The following is a 14,068-nucleotide window of genomic DNA, read 5'->3' as shown; positions in this document are numbered from 1 at the left end:
TATTTTCTGAAAATAAACATTTACTTTACCAAACATAATAAAAAATCGTCATTGTCGAAAGACTACTTCTTAAAACTACTAATCGATTAATTAGCGTAAATCATCTATGAGTATGCAGTGCACTATTTCTCCAAGGTCAAAGGTCAAATCATAAATATAAGATATAAACATCACAAAATAAGCTGGTAGCCCATGAATACATACATATTATAAATACACAACACACCATACTACTTCGCTCAGTGTATGTCTATATTAGTAGCCACTACGAGATAAAGAAATATTAAGATAGACCAGAACAGAAAAGCTAGCTTTTTACCTTTTTAGCACGAGAAATAATAATTGGATGTATACTAGTATCATTTAACTGTGACCTTTATTCCCTTGTTAAGGCCATATGTTAGAACTTAGAACCCTTTTTTCCTCCAGCAAAACTTTTTAGCAGATACTGTGATTATGTATGCTATGCAAAATAGTCCTCTAAGTCTACCAATTTTTCTTGGTTTAAAAAACAACAAAGTAACAGATGAAATACACCTAGTCTAAATTTAAAATTTTCCTGCAGTTTTAGGAACTGCCAATCTAGATTTTCAACCTACTGAAATGCAATGCTACAAGTTTATACATTTCTTTATAAGCACTTTGACTCTTTGAGTGCAATGCTACAGGTTCCCTATACGTCATTCGCTGTTATTATGCCTTGCCTAACTGGTCTCTCTACCTGTTCGGTATGTTCTCTTTCAATGTACACTTCCATTGAATCAACATAAACTTTCGATTGATTATTTTCTTCTTTCTCTTCACATGACAGCTTCGAGCAGCGGATATCCACGGCTTCTTTCAGGTCTTTGTCTATCTGTATGTTGTTGCCATTAGCGGGTACCAGTTCTGTCTTGACATCAAGTTCCTCAGTGGTCATATGCACTTCGGGTTCACTTGCAGGCTGAATCCCATGGGGCTCTTCAACTAAAGATCCAGAAACATGCAAGTCATCTTTTTCAGAAGGTGACACATTGCATGATTCTATTTCACCTGTATATATTTATTTCATGTAATTTCGAAAAAACTTAAGGTGGCTACTGGCAACAGAAGCAATGGTTTTTTATGGCAGAAAACAATAACCCTTACCGATTTGTTGATCCTTTGATACTTGACTCCTAGAGAGAGATTTTTTGAGCCATACTGATCCTGGAAATACCATTAAGTTGACAGTTCGCCGCAGTTGTCGTCTCTCATCATCCTCTAACCTTTCAAAGCCAAAACCTTTTGTCCATGTCTCTACTAAATCAGGTATTGCAGATATGACAAGCTTCTCAACCTTTATGGACATTAGCATCTACAGGGGAAAAGGGACAAAAAACTAAAAAATGAACTTGCATGCAGAAGTAACTGAAACTTTATATAGATAAATTAGCAATAAAGCAGGAATGGTTATGATATAGGATATTAGGGAGGTGGTGTCCAGAATTATAGATTTTGTCACCACTAGTTTGTACAACATTTAACATGTAGTGAAAACATTTAATTTGGTGTCTTCATGGAAACTACCTCTATACTCCTTGGAGTGGGTAAGGTCCGCATGATCACGTTCATCTTACCCTCTCAAGACCTGACATCTGACTGATATATAGTTGGGTGTCTGGTTCAGTTGCTATATATACATGGCAGGGTCCCAATTTGAGACATCAAAATATCTCATGGCCTGTTTGGGAACTTGGATTTCATTTGAAATCCTGAATTGATCAAATGACATGTTTGGATACACAAAAAAAGTTAGATTTGAATTTCATTTGAAATCCATGATATTCAGATACTAGTAAAAATCTGAGAGTTTGAAATGACTCCTCAAATCATGTCATTTGAAATCCAAAATTTGAAATGAATTACATATTCCAAAACACAATCTTAAATTAATCTTACTCTTCCGTAACTTCATTTTTTTAAATGACGGATAAGGTCAGTGTCAGCTGCCAAGCATGTTAAAGATCTAAGTTCCCATTACAGTCCTACCACTACTGTCAACCCAAGAACCTAACGTCATCCCTTGTTCTATACATTGAAGGATTTTATTTTAAGCCAAAAAGGCATGGTGGACATAAATTTCCATTTCATAGAAAATTTACCTTACAAAGAGGGAACAAATGTATTTCAATCATAGGTGATGTGATATAGCTCTATATGTAACTTCTTCATTTATCAGTGCATATGCTAGAGCTCTATAGTAAATTCGTTCCTTGTAGTCAAATAGAATTACTACCTCTTCGATGACATTCATAAGGTGGCGACACATTCCCTGCCGCCGGTATCTACTGCAGGTAGCAATCAGGGGCATTTCTGCAACTGTTGCTCCATGGATCCTGCATTCCAACAAGTATTTAATAAAATTAGAAAAGATGTCCTGATTAATAAAATAAACAAGCATTGTGCTTCTTCTTCTCATGATCCTGCATTCCAACAAGTACTCACTAATAATAGCAACAGATGTCCTGAAAATTTTCAAACAAGCAATTGTGTAACCCCCCCCCCCCCCCCCCCCCCACACACACACACACAACCACCACACACACACACACAAAAAAATCCCTCTCCCCATCCAAGAAAGAAAAAGAAGAAAGTACACATTCTTCAGGCTAGCAGCATCCTCTGTACAAATACATTCCCGTCAAATGGCAGTTAATTATATATTCCATCATTACAACAAAGATGATGCTTTATATGGAAGTATTTAGTAACGTTATAATACTGATTTAGTCGAACTAATTGCAATGAAGTTAATCTCATGGCAAAAAAAATGCTATTTTATCTACAACAATTGGTTTGGTCCAAATATGTAAAAGATCTGGAATCTGCATATCTACATATTATTACCACCAGTTCACCTATATATGTTAGTCTGCATAAACGATGGAGGTTCATGTCCATTTGCAGAGTTTGGAAAAAGCCCTTTATTGGTAAAGTTCCTCGATCAAATGATCAATGAGTTTTATAAATTTGACTTCAACATAAAATAAGTCTACTTCTCTGTCTATGCTACATATCCCCCAACATGTGATTATTAGCAAGAGAGCAAAGAGAAAATAATTTTTACTTATGCACACTATTATTATATTCTGGAAGGGCAATACGAACAAAGTTACACGCTTAGACTACAAAACAAACAATATTTAAGAGTCGGGAAAGCTGACTTCCTTGATGGTCCAAAACCAGAAAGTTTTGTCACTTTTAACTTTACAGGAAGGAAATTACAATATAAGCTACCTGATTGATGCTGCTGACAACAACACGTCATTTTTCTCCAAGACCACAGTGTAAAAACCATGATAATTTAGTCGCGCAAATCGGGATCTGCACACAAGCCAAAATTCTCAATTTCAAATGGAATTTATAAAAAAATTCAAAAGGAGAATGATACAATAAAAGCAAAAAAAAAAAGTCAAGCATCACTGTTTTATCTTCTTTCTGATTTTGTATAAATACCTGGAAAGGCCAAAGTATTTGAGACAGGTCAATATTAGGATAATCTCACAATTATTGATGTCTGTGCATTTTATTTTAATATTGTCCCTATATTTAAGTTTTTTTGTATTGAATTAGATTTTTATATAATAGATATTCATGTTTTACTGTAGGATGTAAGGAGTTCTAATTAAATATGGATTGGAGCTTAAACAGGAAGGATTGATGATTAACTCGAATAAAATTTGGAATTTTCGGCCAGTTGCACAAGTTTCATTGTGTGGCTCTTCAAAAAAAAACTTCGAGTCCTTCCTACATTCAGATGAGGCCGTCCTATGAAGCGTGAGTATTATCTTCAAAAAACAAAAAACTCTGGGTCCTTCCTATGTAGCAGTGTATCACCAGTAGATGATCGAAGTACACACCCCTCCAACGAACACATGCATTTAAAACCCCGCCGACTGTAGGATTCTATGCATATGGCACACGAGTGTGCCTATCAAGCAGCGATAAATTTATAGATACCAATTTTGTAATTCAAAGTCTAGTATTGAATCAAGACTCAAGAGGTAACGAGTTCCAACACAAATGATCAAATGAGTATGACCACCTCATTACTTATTTCAGCTAAAAATATATATAATTCATGTTGTTGTCAGAGATGGTCAACTAACACATTATTAAGTATTTGGGTGGAAGGTAGATTCTACCATTCAATGTCTTCAATTTTATGTATGCCTTTCATCTACATTATCAGTTAGATCATCTTAATCAATGGAAGTGCAAGGATATAAAAAAAATCTGTTTGTGTGTGTTGAAGAGAGGGGGGGGGGGGGGGGGGGGGGGGGGGGGGGGTATTGACAAGTACTGACCCCCAGTTGTACAGCACATGGGGTATCATGTCTACGCCTGTCCTTGCATCAACCATTGGAAGAAAGCACTCCTCCATTATTGTAAGAGCAACAGCTAATTTTAAGTTGCACTCTGCCTTCAAAGCAACAAACCGTTGACCAGAGTTGAATTTTTTGTCGCCATGAATGCACCTCAAGAGAGTCCAAGCAAGACCATCAGAAATGAGATTCATATGCCCGACTCGGGAATGAAGATCCGAGTAAACCTGCATGAATCAGTGGATGAAGTACCACACAAATCAGCAGCAAGCACTACCAAACTAGCAAATTTAGTTATATTCAGCAAATCATATTCTGTAAGAACAGCAAATGTTAATAAATAACCTAATCCTACCCCAAAAAATTTATTAAACTATTTACTAAACAATCTGTTGAGAACTCATCTCTCTTAGGAAACAAATTTACAAGCTAGACATTTCTGAGGCCTGTCACTGGTAAGTCCTATTTAGATGACCTCAACTAAATGCTGCTGAACATCTACTACTATTTCGGATAACTCAATATAATCTTGAGCTAAAATACTGTCATTATAGCCTGTGTTAAGGAATCTTTCAGTATTATCTTGAGTTGTAACATATAATGTAGTGAAAAGAAATTACAACATACTCCGTGTAGAATTCCTTCATTATCATTGCCTGAGGTATATATATGGATTCAACTAGTGATCATCTTTAAATATGTAATTTTCTCATAGAGTGCCATGTTTTTCTGCGTAAAATATTGCAAAGATACTTCACAAGTTCAGTGCATTTTAAAAGTTTAAATTTCCAGTGTTTCAATCTATAAGCTCTTCATTAAATAAGATACATTCACTTGTTTGGCGTTTATCTTAAGCAATGAATCAATAATGGTAACAATATACTAACAAATTAGCAATCTGAATCTAGTAACATGCAATTCTGCGTGCTAATTTTGACGAAGCATATAATCTTATCTTTCCCCGTGATCTGTGTGTTTATTTTGACGAAGCATATAATTTTTTCTTTCCTTAAGACTTCATTTCCTCAATCCTGTAGTTTTCGTAGGAAGTATTGACATCAGCAGTCAAATTAGACGTACTCAAGTAACACCACATGAAAAGAACGAATATTAGTGTCATTTCAAATTTGTCAGCATAAAAACCATATCTCTTAATAATAGCATTAAATTCGAAACTAAATTTTCAGGAAAAATTGAAAAAAAAACTGTATCAGTTTGATGCTGAAGACATATATGCTAATATGCATGTGTGTAGTGATAGATTGATACAAGAATGTTTTGTTTTGTCTAAAGGAACTACAATAAAAAAGGGACTAATAAAATCATTGCATAACAAGAAACATTCACAGAATAAGCATATATATATATATATATATATATATATATATATATATATATATATATATATATATATATATATATCAAATAGCATTAAGTAAAATAACAATCTGAAAAAAAATTGGTAACATATCTTCAATCTTAATACTAATTTACAAGTTCTGTTGTATTATATATCATATAATATATATTTCTATTCTATGCTTGGTAGTTTTATATTCTTGTTTATAATGCTTATTCATTAATCATAAAGATTGGATCCTATTTGCACATAATACCAATATCTCAAATTGGCAAAGATATCAAAAAGTCATTTGAAAATTTAACTGACTAGAGATTCCATATAGTCAACTAATTCTATATCATGATCGCATATCTAGTAGAACTTTACTGACTACTGAACCAGTTGAACTTTTGTTAAGAAATTACCTTGTAGCATTCCTCTCCACATAACCGGATGTCAGAATCCTCAGCAGCTTGTATACACTTTTCCTTCAAGCATCTCTCGTGATCTGCCAGCAAGTAATAAAATAGTCAGGTGATTTAGGGACATGACAAGCTTTAACACAAAGATGAGGGGAATGGTAATTATGTATAACATAATAGTACTATTAGTAGCATTAGGGGTTATGCTGCACATTTCATAGAACAGAAAGAAGGAACCAACATGCATAAGAGTTCGCTAAGAGCAGTAAATACTCAATTTCTGATGGTAAGAGCTAAGGTAATATCTCTTATCAAAGTAAACAGGGATAAAGGCCAACCATCTTTAAATTTGAATAGATTGGGTCTAGCTTACTCCTAATTTGTAAGGCAATCCTTACATATATATATATATATATATATATATAGAGAGAGAGAGAGAGAGAGAGAGAAAGCTCTTATCAAAAACAAAAAAGGAATTAGTGCCTGCTTGCAAATATACGTATACCAATCATACCAGGACTGGATTCAGCAATAGTTCCTACTTCCTATATGAGGTATAAATACCTTAAATTGCTGCTGATCATAAGAAAATAAGTATATTGGTGAAACACACAACAGTGCATATTTAATAAGGAAACACTTTAACGATCATTTTCTATAGGATAAAAACCAAGGAACAGTAACTGACATAAGGATGTTAATAACTTTTAGGCTAAACAATATGAACTCCGGATCGAATAATATTATACGTTAAATTAAAAAAAGAGCTTTACATTTATGTTCACACTGGTAACATGTAATTGAATTAGGGGAGTTTGAAGACTCTTTATCATTAACCAAATCCCCACAAATCTGGCAAGTGCATTGCGAACAGTACCAGCTACCCTCGGGTATTTCCTGAAGAATTGAAACAAAAGTTTGTTAAATTTACTGGTCATATGTATATAATTAAAAAACTGCAGCACACCATTAAAAGGTAAAATTATTTTATCCTCGCACGTGTAGCTCGACTGATTGGTGGAGCAACAATGTAAACAAAAAGCTAAAAAGTTGGGCTATGCCTTTTGACAAAATATACTACATTAATGATGTAAGAACATGGACAGAAAGGTATTGACAAAAGGACCCAGGTATTCACCAATTTACAACATATGCAAAATATGTACAGAACATTACCATTGGTATCAAGCCTTTTAGATTTCAGCTCTCTGTATTTATAATGTTATATTAACAGATGTAGTTTCACTTTCAGCATGATTTAAGGTTTTATGAATAAATTATTCAATGTTAAAAAGGAAATGACTGATTGCATCTCGTGGTTTTAACAAAATTAACCTTTCCGCAACCTGTATACTTCATTAGCACTATATCTGGTTCACAGAGAGGTACTAAAACTTCCAGATTCTCTTGTTCATGTTAAATGACAGAAAGTGGCAGTTTAATTTATTTTCTTTCCTTCTATTAATTACACGAATACTAGTTTGTGTATCTATGAAATTGGTACTATCTACTGGTATCTCAATGATACCATACTATGTCATGTAATGTTATACAAATTTAATGTGTATACCAAATACCAATTTAGGATATGTTTCCACTCGTGCCATATATCACTCAAACAATATTAAAAAATTAGTCTAGAATCTAAGATACTTCATAGATGATAACGGGGGAAGAAAGCACATCCTAAAACTCCACATATTCATTTATAATTCACAGCTTCACAAACTTATTGGTAAAAAGTTGTTTTGTTAAAGATATATATGAAAACATAAATTGTAGAGGAAACTGAATGCTCAAACCTGTTCATACAAGCAAGCTCGATGGAATGTAGATGGGCAGTTGTCACAACATATCAACTCGCCCTCAACACCACACAGTCCACAGCTGTCATCATTTTCATCCGCTTCATCCGCTCGCAGAGTTCGAGTAGGACTCTTCCTAGCCTTATATTCCGCTGACCATGCCTCAAGTTGACATAAGGTGAATGGCTTACCAGACTCCATGAAAAGATTAAGACAGGGTCGGTTCAGCCTAAAACCAGAATGACTCTTGAACTCGGACACAGAGAGTACTGTTTCACAGCACCTACATAATATTCCATCCCATGTAACCAAACCATCCTTCACCACGGTGTCATCCTTCGTATTCCGGTACTGTACCACTTCATTGAGAGAAATATTTCCAGAGTTAATTAACCAGGACAATACTGTTCTGGAACCTAAGGGTAAACAGTTTCCTTCCTTGTAATGTACCCCGCTCCTATTGAAACTTCGTGGAAGCAACCTGCAACTTCCCTTTTGGTTTTTGCGCTTTTTGAAAGATTTTGATCTGCACGAAATCTTTCTGACCTTGGTTTGTTTAGTAGTAGACTTGCAACTTTTCTTTTTTATTATAGCAGAAATTAGAAGATCGTCATCTTTTAATCGGCATTTATATGATTTCTTCTGTCCATTTCCTTCTTTGGCTCGAGGTTTTTTCGGCTTATTACCAGAGCCGATAGAATTACGCTTTACAGGTAAACCATCTCCAGCGCTGTTACTCTTAATACTCAGACCAAGAACATGTCTATCATTGTAATCAGCATGAGTCAAGTCCCTAGAACTACTATGAATGTGATGAAAACTTTTACCATTCTGCTGCTGGGCAGAGCAAAGAGGAGAGTTTTTCATATCACAACCTAGATACAGGTTTGCATCATGAGTACCAATGCGAACGCCAAACAGGTCATTATCTATCTCATCTGAACTGCTGTCTGAACCATAAGCCTGCAAAGATAAGATAGCTAGATTTCTTTCATCACGAGACATTTCTTCAAATTTAATGTTTCTCCCAGATTTCTCTTTGGATGTGTTAGATGGTGCACCCTTCTGGGTTGCCAGTGGTAGCACCTGCAAGTATTCAGAATATTTATCCTGCTCGCTGATATTACCTTTATTATAAACAACCAGTGCTCGATCTAAAACCTGAGAAGATCTACAAGACTGATGTGTCGCATGTACATCACCTAGAAGAAGGTTTCCAGCATTTTCCACATTATGCAAGGTGAAAACAGAATCACTGGTTTTCTTTGAACGAACAACAAAACTTCTCTTTGCTTGAATTATCTTTCCTGCTTTTAGTGAGCTAAATTGTTTGTCAATGAACAGTACTTTTGCCAAGGGATCTAGAAGATACCAACAATGTGCTAGTGCTGAAGTAGTTTCCCAGTCCTCCATTTCTTTAATTTTGTTTGATGATTCATTTAGAGCAGACCAAAACTGAGCCAAATCAATATACTGTTTGACATCACGTTCCTGGTGGACAATATCCGAACCTTCAAACAAACTATGCCCGCACAAGACCCATGCTCTACGAAACTCACGCATTGGCCTTCCCTCTGGTGACTTGTATACGTATTCTCCAATCCCATTATATGTGCTTGATCTTTTACGCCTCCCTACCACCCATCCTGCAGCTGTTAGTAAACGGTTGATGAGGAAACGGAGAAGGGGGCGTGGATCATTCTTGGACTCTCTACTCAGTGACATTTCTGCTTCATCTAGTTCTACAAAGCAAGAATCTTTCCAGCGTGGCTTCGAAGGTCGATGACATCCAGAGTCATTTGCAACTATGGCAGAACTTGAAATCAGAAGCTTTGTCGCAGAGCTCTCCTGAGAAACAGGTGATGCGATAGCTTTGCTAGCTCCAACCTCCTTCTGCTCACGTCCATCAACACTAGACAATTTAAACCTGGAACAATCATCGTCATTAGTATCGCCACCAAATTCCATTTTGTTGTGCTTCTTTAGCAGATAGCAACTACATGAAACCCCGCTTCCAGCTGATTCAACTATACGACATGTTACATTGTGACGTACAAAACATGAAGCTGACTGAGGCACATCAGAAATAACTCCTTGCAATGGAGCTGAAGAACCGAATCCATTTTGCGTTAATGATTTGGCATCAGAAGGACCATCAATAGAAAATTTCATACGTTTTGCCGCTACATCAGGGTTTTCTCTTATTTCCCGCTCAAATTTTTTTGAGACGTGTAAAGGTTCAGATTTCTCTCTAGGATCCTCTTTCACATTAAGAGGATCCTCCTGACTAGTTAAAGCGGAGCTTCCACTGTTTGAACCAAGCGATATGTCTGCATCCTTGCTATTCACATTTTCGAAATTTATGACTCCGGTAACAAGACACCGTTTAGTGCCTCTACCACCATCATTACCAAAGTACACTTTTCTACAAGTATTGTGTTCATCCGCTGAACCCTCAAAGCCATCATCATGCAAAGACTCAATTTCGCTGCTGAATAGCATTTTGCAGCTCCACAGCGTTTCTCTTCTTTTTAATATATGAACCGCCAATGCAAAGAGGTCAAGAGTGACTTAACTGAAAAAGAATCTCCATCCCGCCATATCTAGGATTTCATCTCTAATTGCATTTCCTAGCACAGAAAAGCAAGAAAAAGCATATCAGTTCCGGAAATAACGTCACAAACGATCTCCAACAGCAAATTTCGACAAGAAAAGTAAAGAAAGATAATATAACCACAGAAGTGTAATATATCCAAAAGTTGTAGAGTATATACTACTATACATGCATACAATATGGTATTATTTCTAAACAGTAACATCAAGATGGTAAATAATTCATAATTTGCTGAAGTCTAAAACTATTAATGTTGTGCTAAAAAATCACTTTCCAAAACAAACTAGACCATGGTGTGCAAATTCAGAATTTCAGAAATGCTAATATTTTGCAAGAGGTTGAAATCAGGAATAGACCACTAGACCTTGCTACTCACAGAACCTATAGCTTAACGATGTTCAAGTAGATAGACGAAACATCACAAACACATGCTCACATAGAAAGAAACCTTAAAATGTCAAGTTGCCGGTGTCTCTAATCTGGGAGACAATGTGAAGTTGAACCGAAGTGTCAACTATAACAATGTTTCAAACTTTCAAGCTTCCGACATGTGAAGGATTATGTATATGCTGTATGGTTCAAGATAATGGGTTGAGAATTAGTCATTAGTATATGGTGATCTTCTTTTAACACAGAATTTACTCCAGGGCGAGGGTAGGTTAAAAAAAGAAGAATTCAGCTCAATCAACACTTGCTATCAATGTTAGACACATTTGTATAATTTCATCAATGTAGGTCAGTAGCAATATTGAATATTCGAGACCAATGACATGATGTCAGCAAATTTAGGGGTTGCTGAAAAATTATTCAGAACGGAAGGTGACGTCACAAAATCACATGGAAGCAAATTTAAGAGGGCTGGTTTAAATATAGAAACATTCATTTCATCAGTTCTGCTGTCCACATTTAAGATTCAATTTAATTATCAACATTAGTATTAAAATTTGCATATCATCTAACCACAAACAAGAAAACCGGACTGTGATTTTCACTCCTCTTAGCTGCATTAACATATTCAATGATCACGTATAATGATATAAGAAAACTACTCCCAAAACAAAAAATTCAAACCTCACCTTTTCCACTGCATTCGGCAGATCTCGTTTCCTATATTCAGAATTAGGGCTGAAAGCTATGAAATTGTCTCAGTTTGGAGTTGATCTTCCTTTCGAATTTCAAGCTCTTGTATCTACTCCTTCCCTGCAAACACATGATATATATAGGTTACGTAAATCTGTTTAACCGCTCAGTTAATAGTTCAAAATGTGTAAGAGTGTAAGTGTGTCTGTTTGTTTATGTTAAGTAGGTTAAGAGATTAACTAAAATTCGAAGTAGGTTGCGAGATTAATAATAATTCTCGAAGCAAACTCTATAACCATAAACAAAAACCCTAGACCCTCTGAACATGCTGAATTTTCTATATATGTGTTAAGTATTAACCGTGTCTATGTGTATCTTAGTAGATAGATATAGAGAGGAAGAGAATGATTACAAAATCACACTCCATTAAACTCTTGAAGAATTTCCAATATTCACACAACACACACACATCGACAAGTCGCAAACTGTACTAAATATCTTGCAATCTAAAAATAAAAATAATCTCTTCTTTCTTATCAATTTCCACACACTCAAATATTACACATAACAAAGCACCTCCATACAAAATTAAAATCTTTTCTTTCTTATCAAGTTCCACACACAAACACACCCATATATATCAGCAAGACAGAAACGCTATTGAAATCTTCGAATTCCAAATACAAAATTACACCTGAAATTCAACAAATCTCAGCTACAAAACCAAATTTCAAAGATCAGACACAAAAACACCTCAAAACAACATAAAAATCTCACCTTCTTTACATATTAGCAAGACACAAACTCTCATAAGAAAAACACAAAATCACACCTCAAATTTAAATAATCTCAATCCTCAGCTACCAAAACACATTTCATAGATTATACACAAAAAACACCTTAAAACAACATAAAAAAATCACCCCTTCACACACATATATCAGCAAGACACGAACTTCATTAAAATTTTCTAATATTAAACACAAAATCACACCTAAGATTCGACTAATCTCAGCTACAAGAACACATTTCAAAGATTAAACAAGCAAAAAACACCTGAAAACAACATAAAACTCGCTCCTTTTCCCACACACATCAACAAGACACGAACTATGTTAAATTTCTCGAATGGAAACACAAAATCACTCTCAGCATCAACTAATTTCAGCTCCAAAACCACATTCCAGACATTACACACACAAACACACCTGAAAACACCACAAAAATCCCACCTTTTTCACACACACATCACCAAGACACGAACTTTATCATAATTCTCAACCCTAAACACAAAATCAGCCCTCAAATCCAAAGATTCCACGCAAAAACACATGAAAACACCGTAAAAATCGCACCTTTCTCACCGCATTCGCATCGTTCACTCTCGCGCAACCAAAATTAGGGCAGAAATGCACGCAATTCGAAGCAAATCTCTCTCTAAATCAATCTCTACCGCCTCTTTTTCCGCGATATATACACGCAAAAGCTGTATGTATATGTGAGTTATGTGATGCAACACCGTTGAGCGCTGCCGTTGTGTCTGCTATGCTTGCATAAGCTTTAATAATTATTTATTTGTACACACGAGATAATCTATATCATATCGAAACCCTTTGCGGTAAGTTTTCTGTTTTTACCCTGTTTTTATGGTAACTTTTTGAAGAGGGCGATGCAAGTGAAATGAAAATTTACCTTCTTCTGTTTTGACAGTTAAACAGTAAAGTTTCCTATGGGAGTTTGGGATAAAGAGAATAGAGTTTCTGTGCTTGTTCTTTTTTTCCGGGTCAATTAACTTTTTAGTAAACAATCACACAGTATATATAAAGATATGATTATAATTTAATAAATATATATTGAAAATAATTATATCAAAAATTTCAGCTATCATAATCTTTTTTACTCGTCAAAATGTATTCGAACAGCTTAGAAAGGATTATTGAATTACCATCATTTTAACATATTTGTACAATAATATCACTTTTCATATTGATGGATAAAAATACTATTATGTCATCTTCTTTTTTCAACGTAATTTTTATACTATTTTCAACGTCGATTATCATTAACCCGCACAACTTTAATAAATATTAAACAAGTAATTATGAAATTTTAACAAATTAAAAAAAATATTGATGATATTCACGTATAATTAATGTAGTTTTCGTGATGACAGCAATAATAAAACATCATATTTATACGTGCAATATATGTGTGTGTGTATATATGAGATGAAAAAATTTGATTTATTCATTTAAATGTTTTCCTCAGTCCATTTTAATTGTTCAGTTCTGACTCAACGGTCAACTTGATCAAAATCTAACTGAAATTTATATATATTTGACAAAAATATTAAAAATTATGTTATTATGCAGTTGATACGATCTATCTTGAATAATTATCAATTTAAAAGAATAAAAATGTGATTTTTATTTTTTGTTAAGAAATGATCAGTTGAAAGT

At 34.7% G+C, this 14,068-nt stretch overlaps 1 protein-coding gene across 2 annotated transcripts; it reads right to left on the bottom strand.

Annotated features, from left to right (window-relative positions):
• Positions 1-476: 476 nt before the first annotated feature.
• Positions 477-13,150, bottom strand: LOC108223316 (increased DNA methylation 1). Of its 2 annotated transcripts, XM_017397502.2 has the most exons (10): positions 12,965-13,150; positions 11,606-11,729; positions 7,913-10,545; positions 6,884-7,007; positions 6,114-6,196; positions 4,329-4,573; positions 3,259-3,345; positions 2,258-2,357; positions 1,129-1,336; positions 477-1,032 (listed from the first exon to the last, which is right to left on the bottom strand). In XM_017397502.2, exons 3-10 carry the CDS (start codon positions 10,415-10,417, stop codon positions 674-676), a joined length of 3,711 nt encoding a protein of 1,236 aa, XP_017252991.1. In that variant the 5' UTR covers positions 10,418-10,545; positions 11,606-11,729; positions 12,965-13,150; the 3' UTR covers positions 477-673. The 2 variants fall into 2 exon arrangements, with proteins under 2 accessions (XP_017252991.1, XP_063950155.1); XM_064094085.1 differs by lacking the exons at positions 11,606-11,729; positions 12,965-13,150 and having other exon boundaries at positions 477-966; positions 7,913-10,544.
• Positions 13,151-14,068: the final 918 nt, after the last annotated feature.

The sequence above is a fragment of the Daucus carota genome, chromosome 5 (assembly GCF_001625215.2).
Source record: "Daucus carota subsp. sativus chromosome 5, DH1 v3.0, whole genome shotgun sequence".
In the NCBI taxonomy this organism is placed as follows: domain Eukaryota; kingdom Viridiplantae; phylum Streptophyta; class Magnoliopsida; order Apiales; family Apiaceae; genus Daucus; species Daucus carota.
The sequence above is the reverse complement of the archived record's forward strand: the minus strand, read 5'-3'. Positions and strand labels throughout refer to the sequence as shown.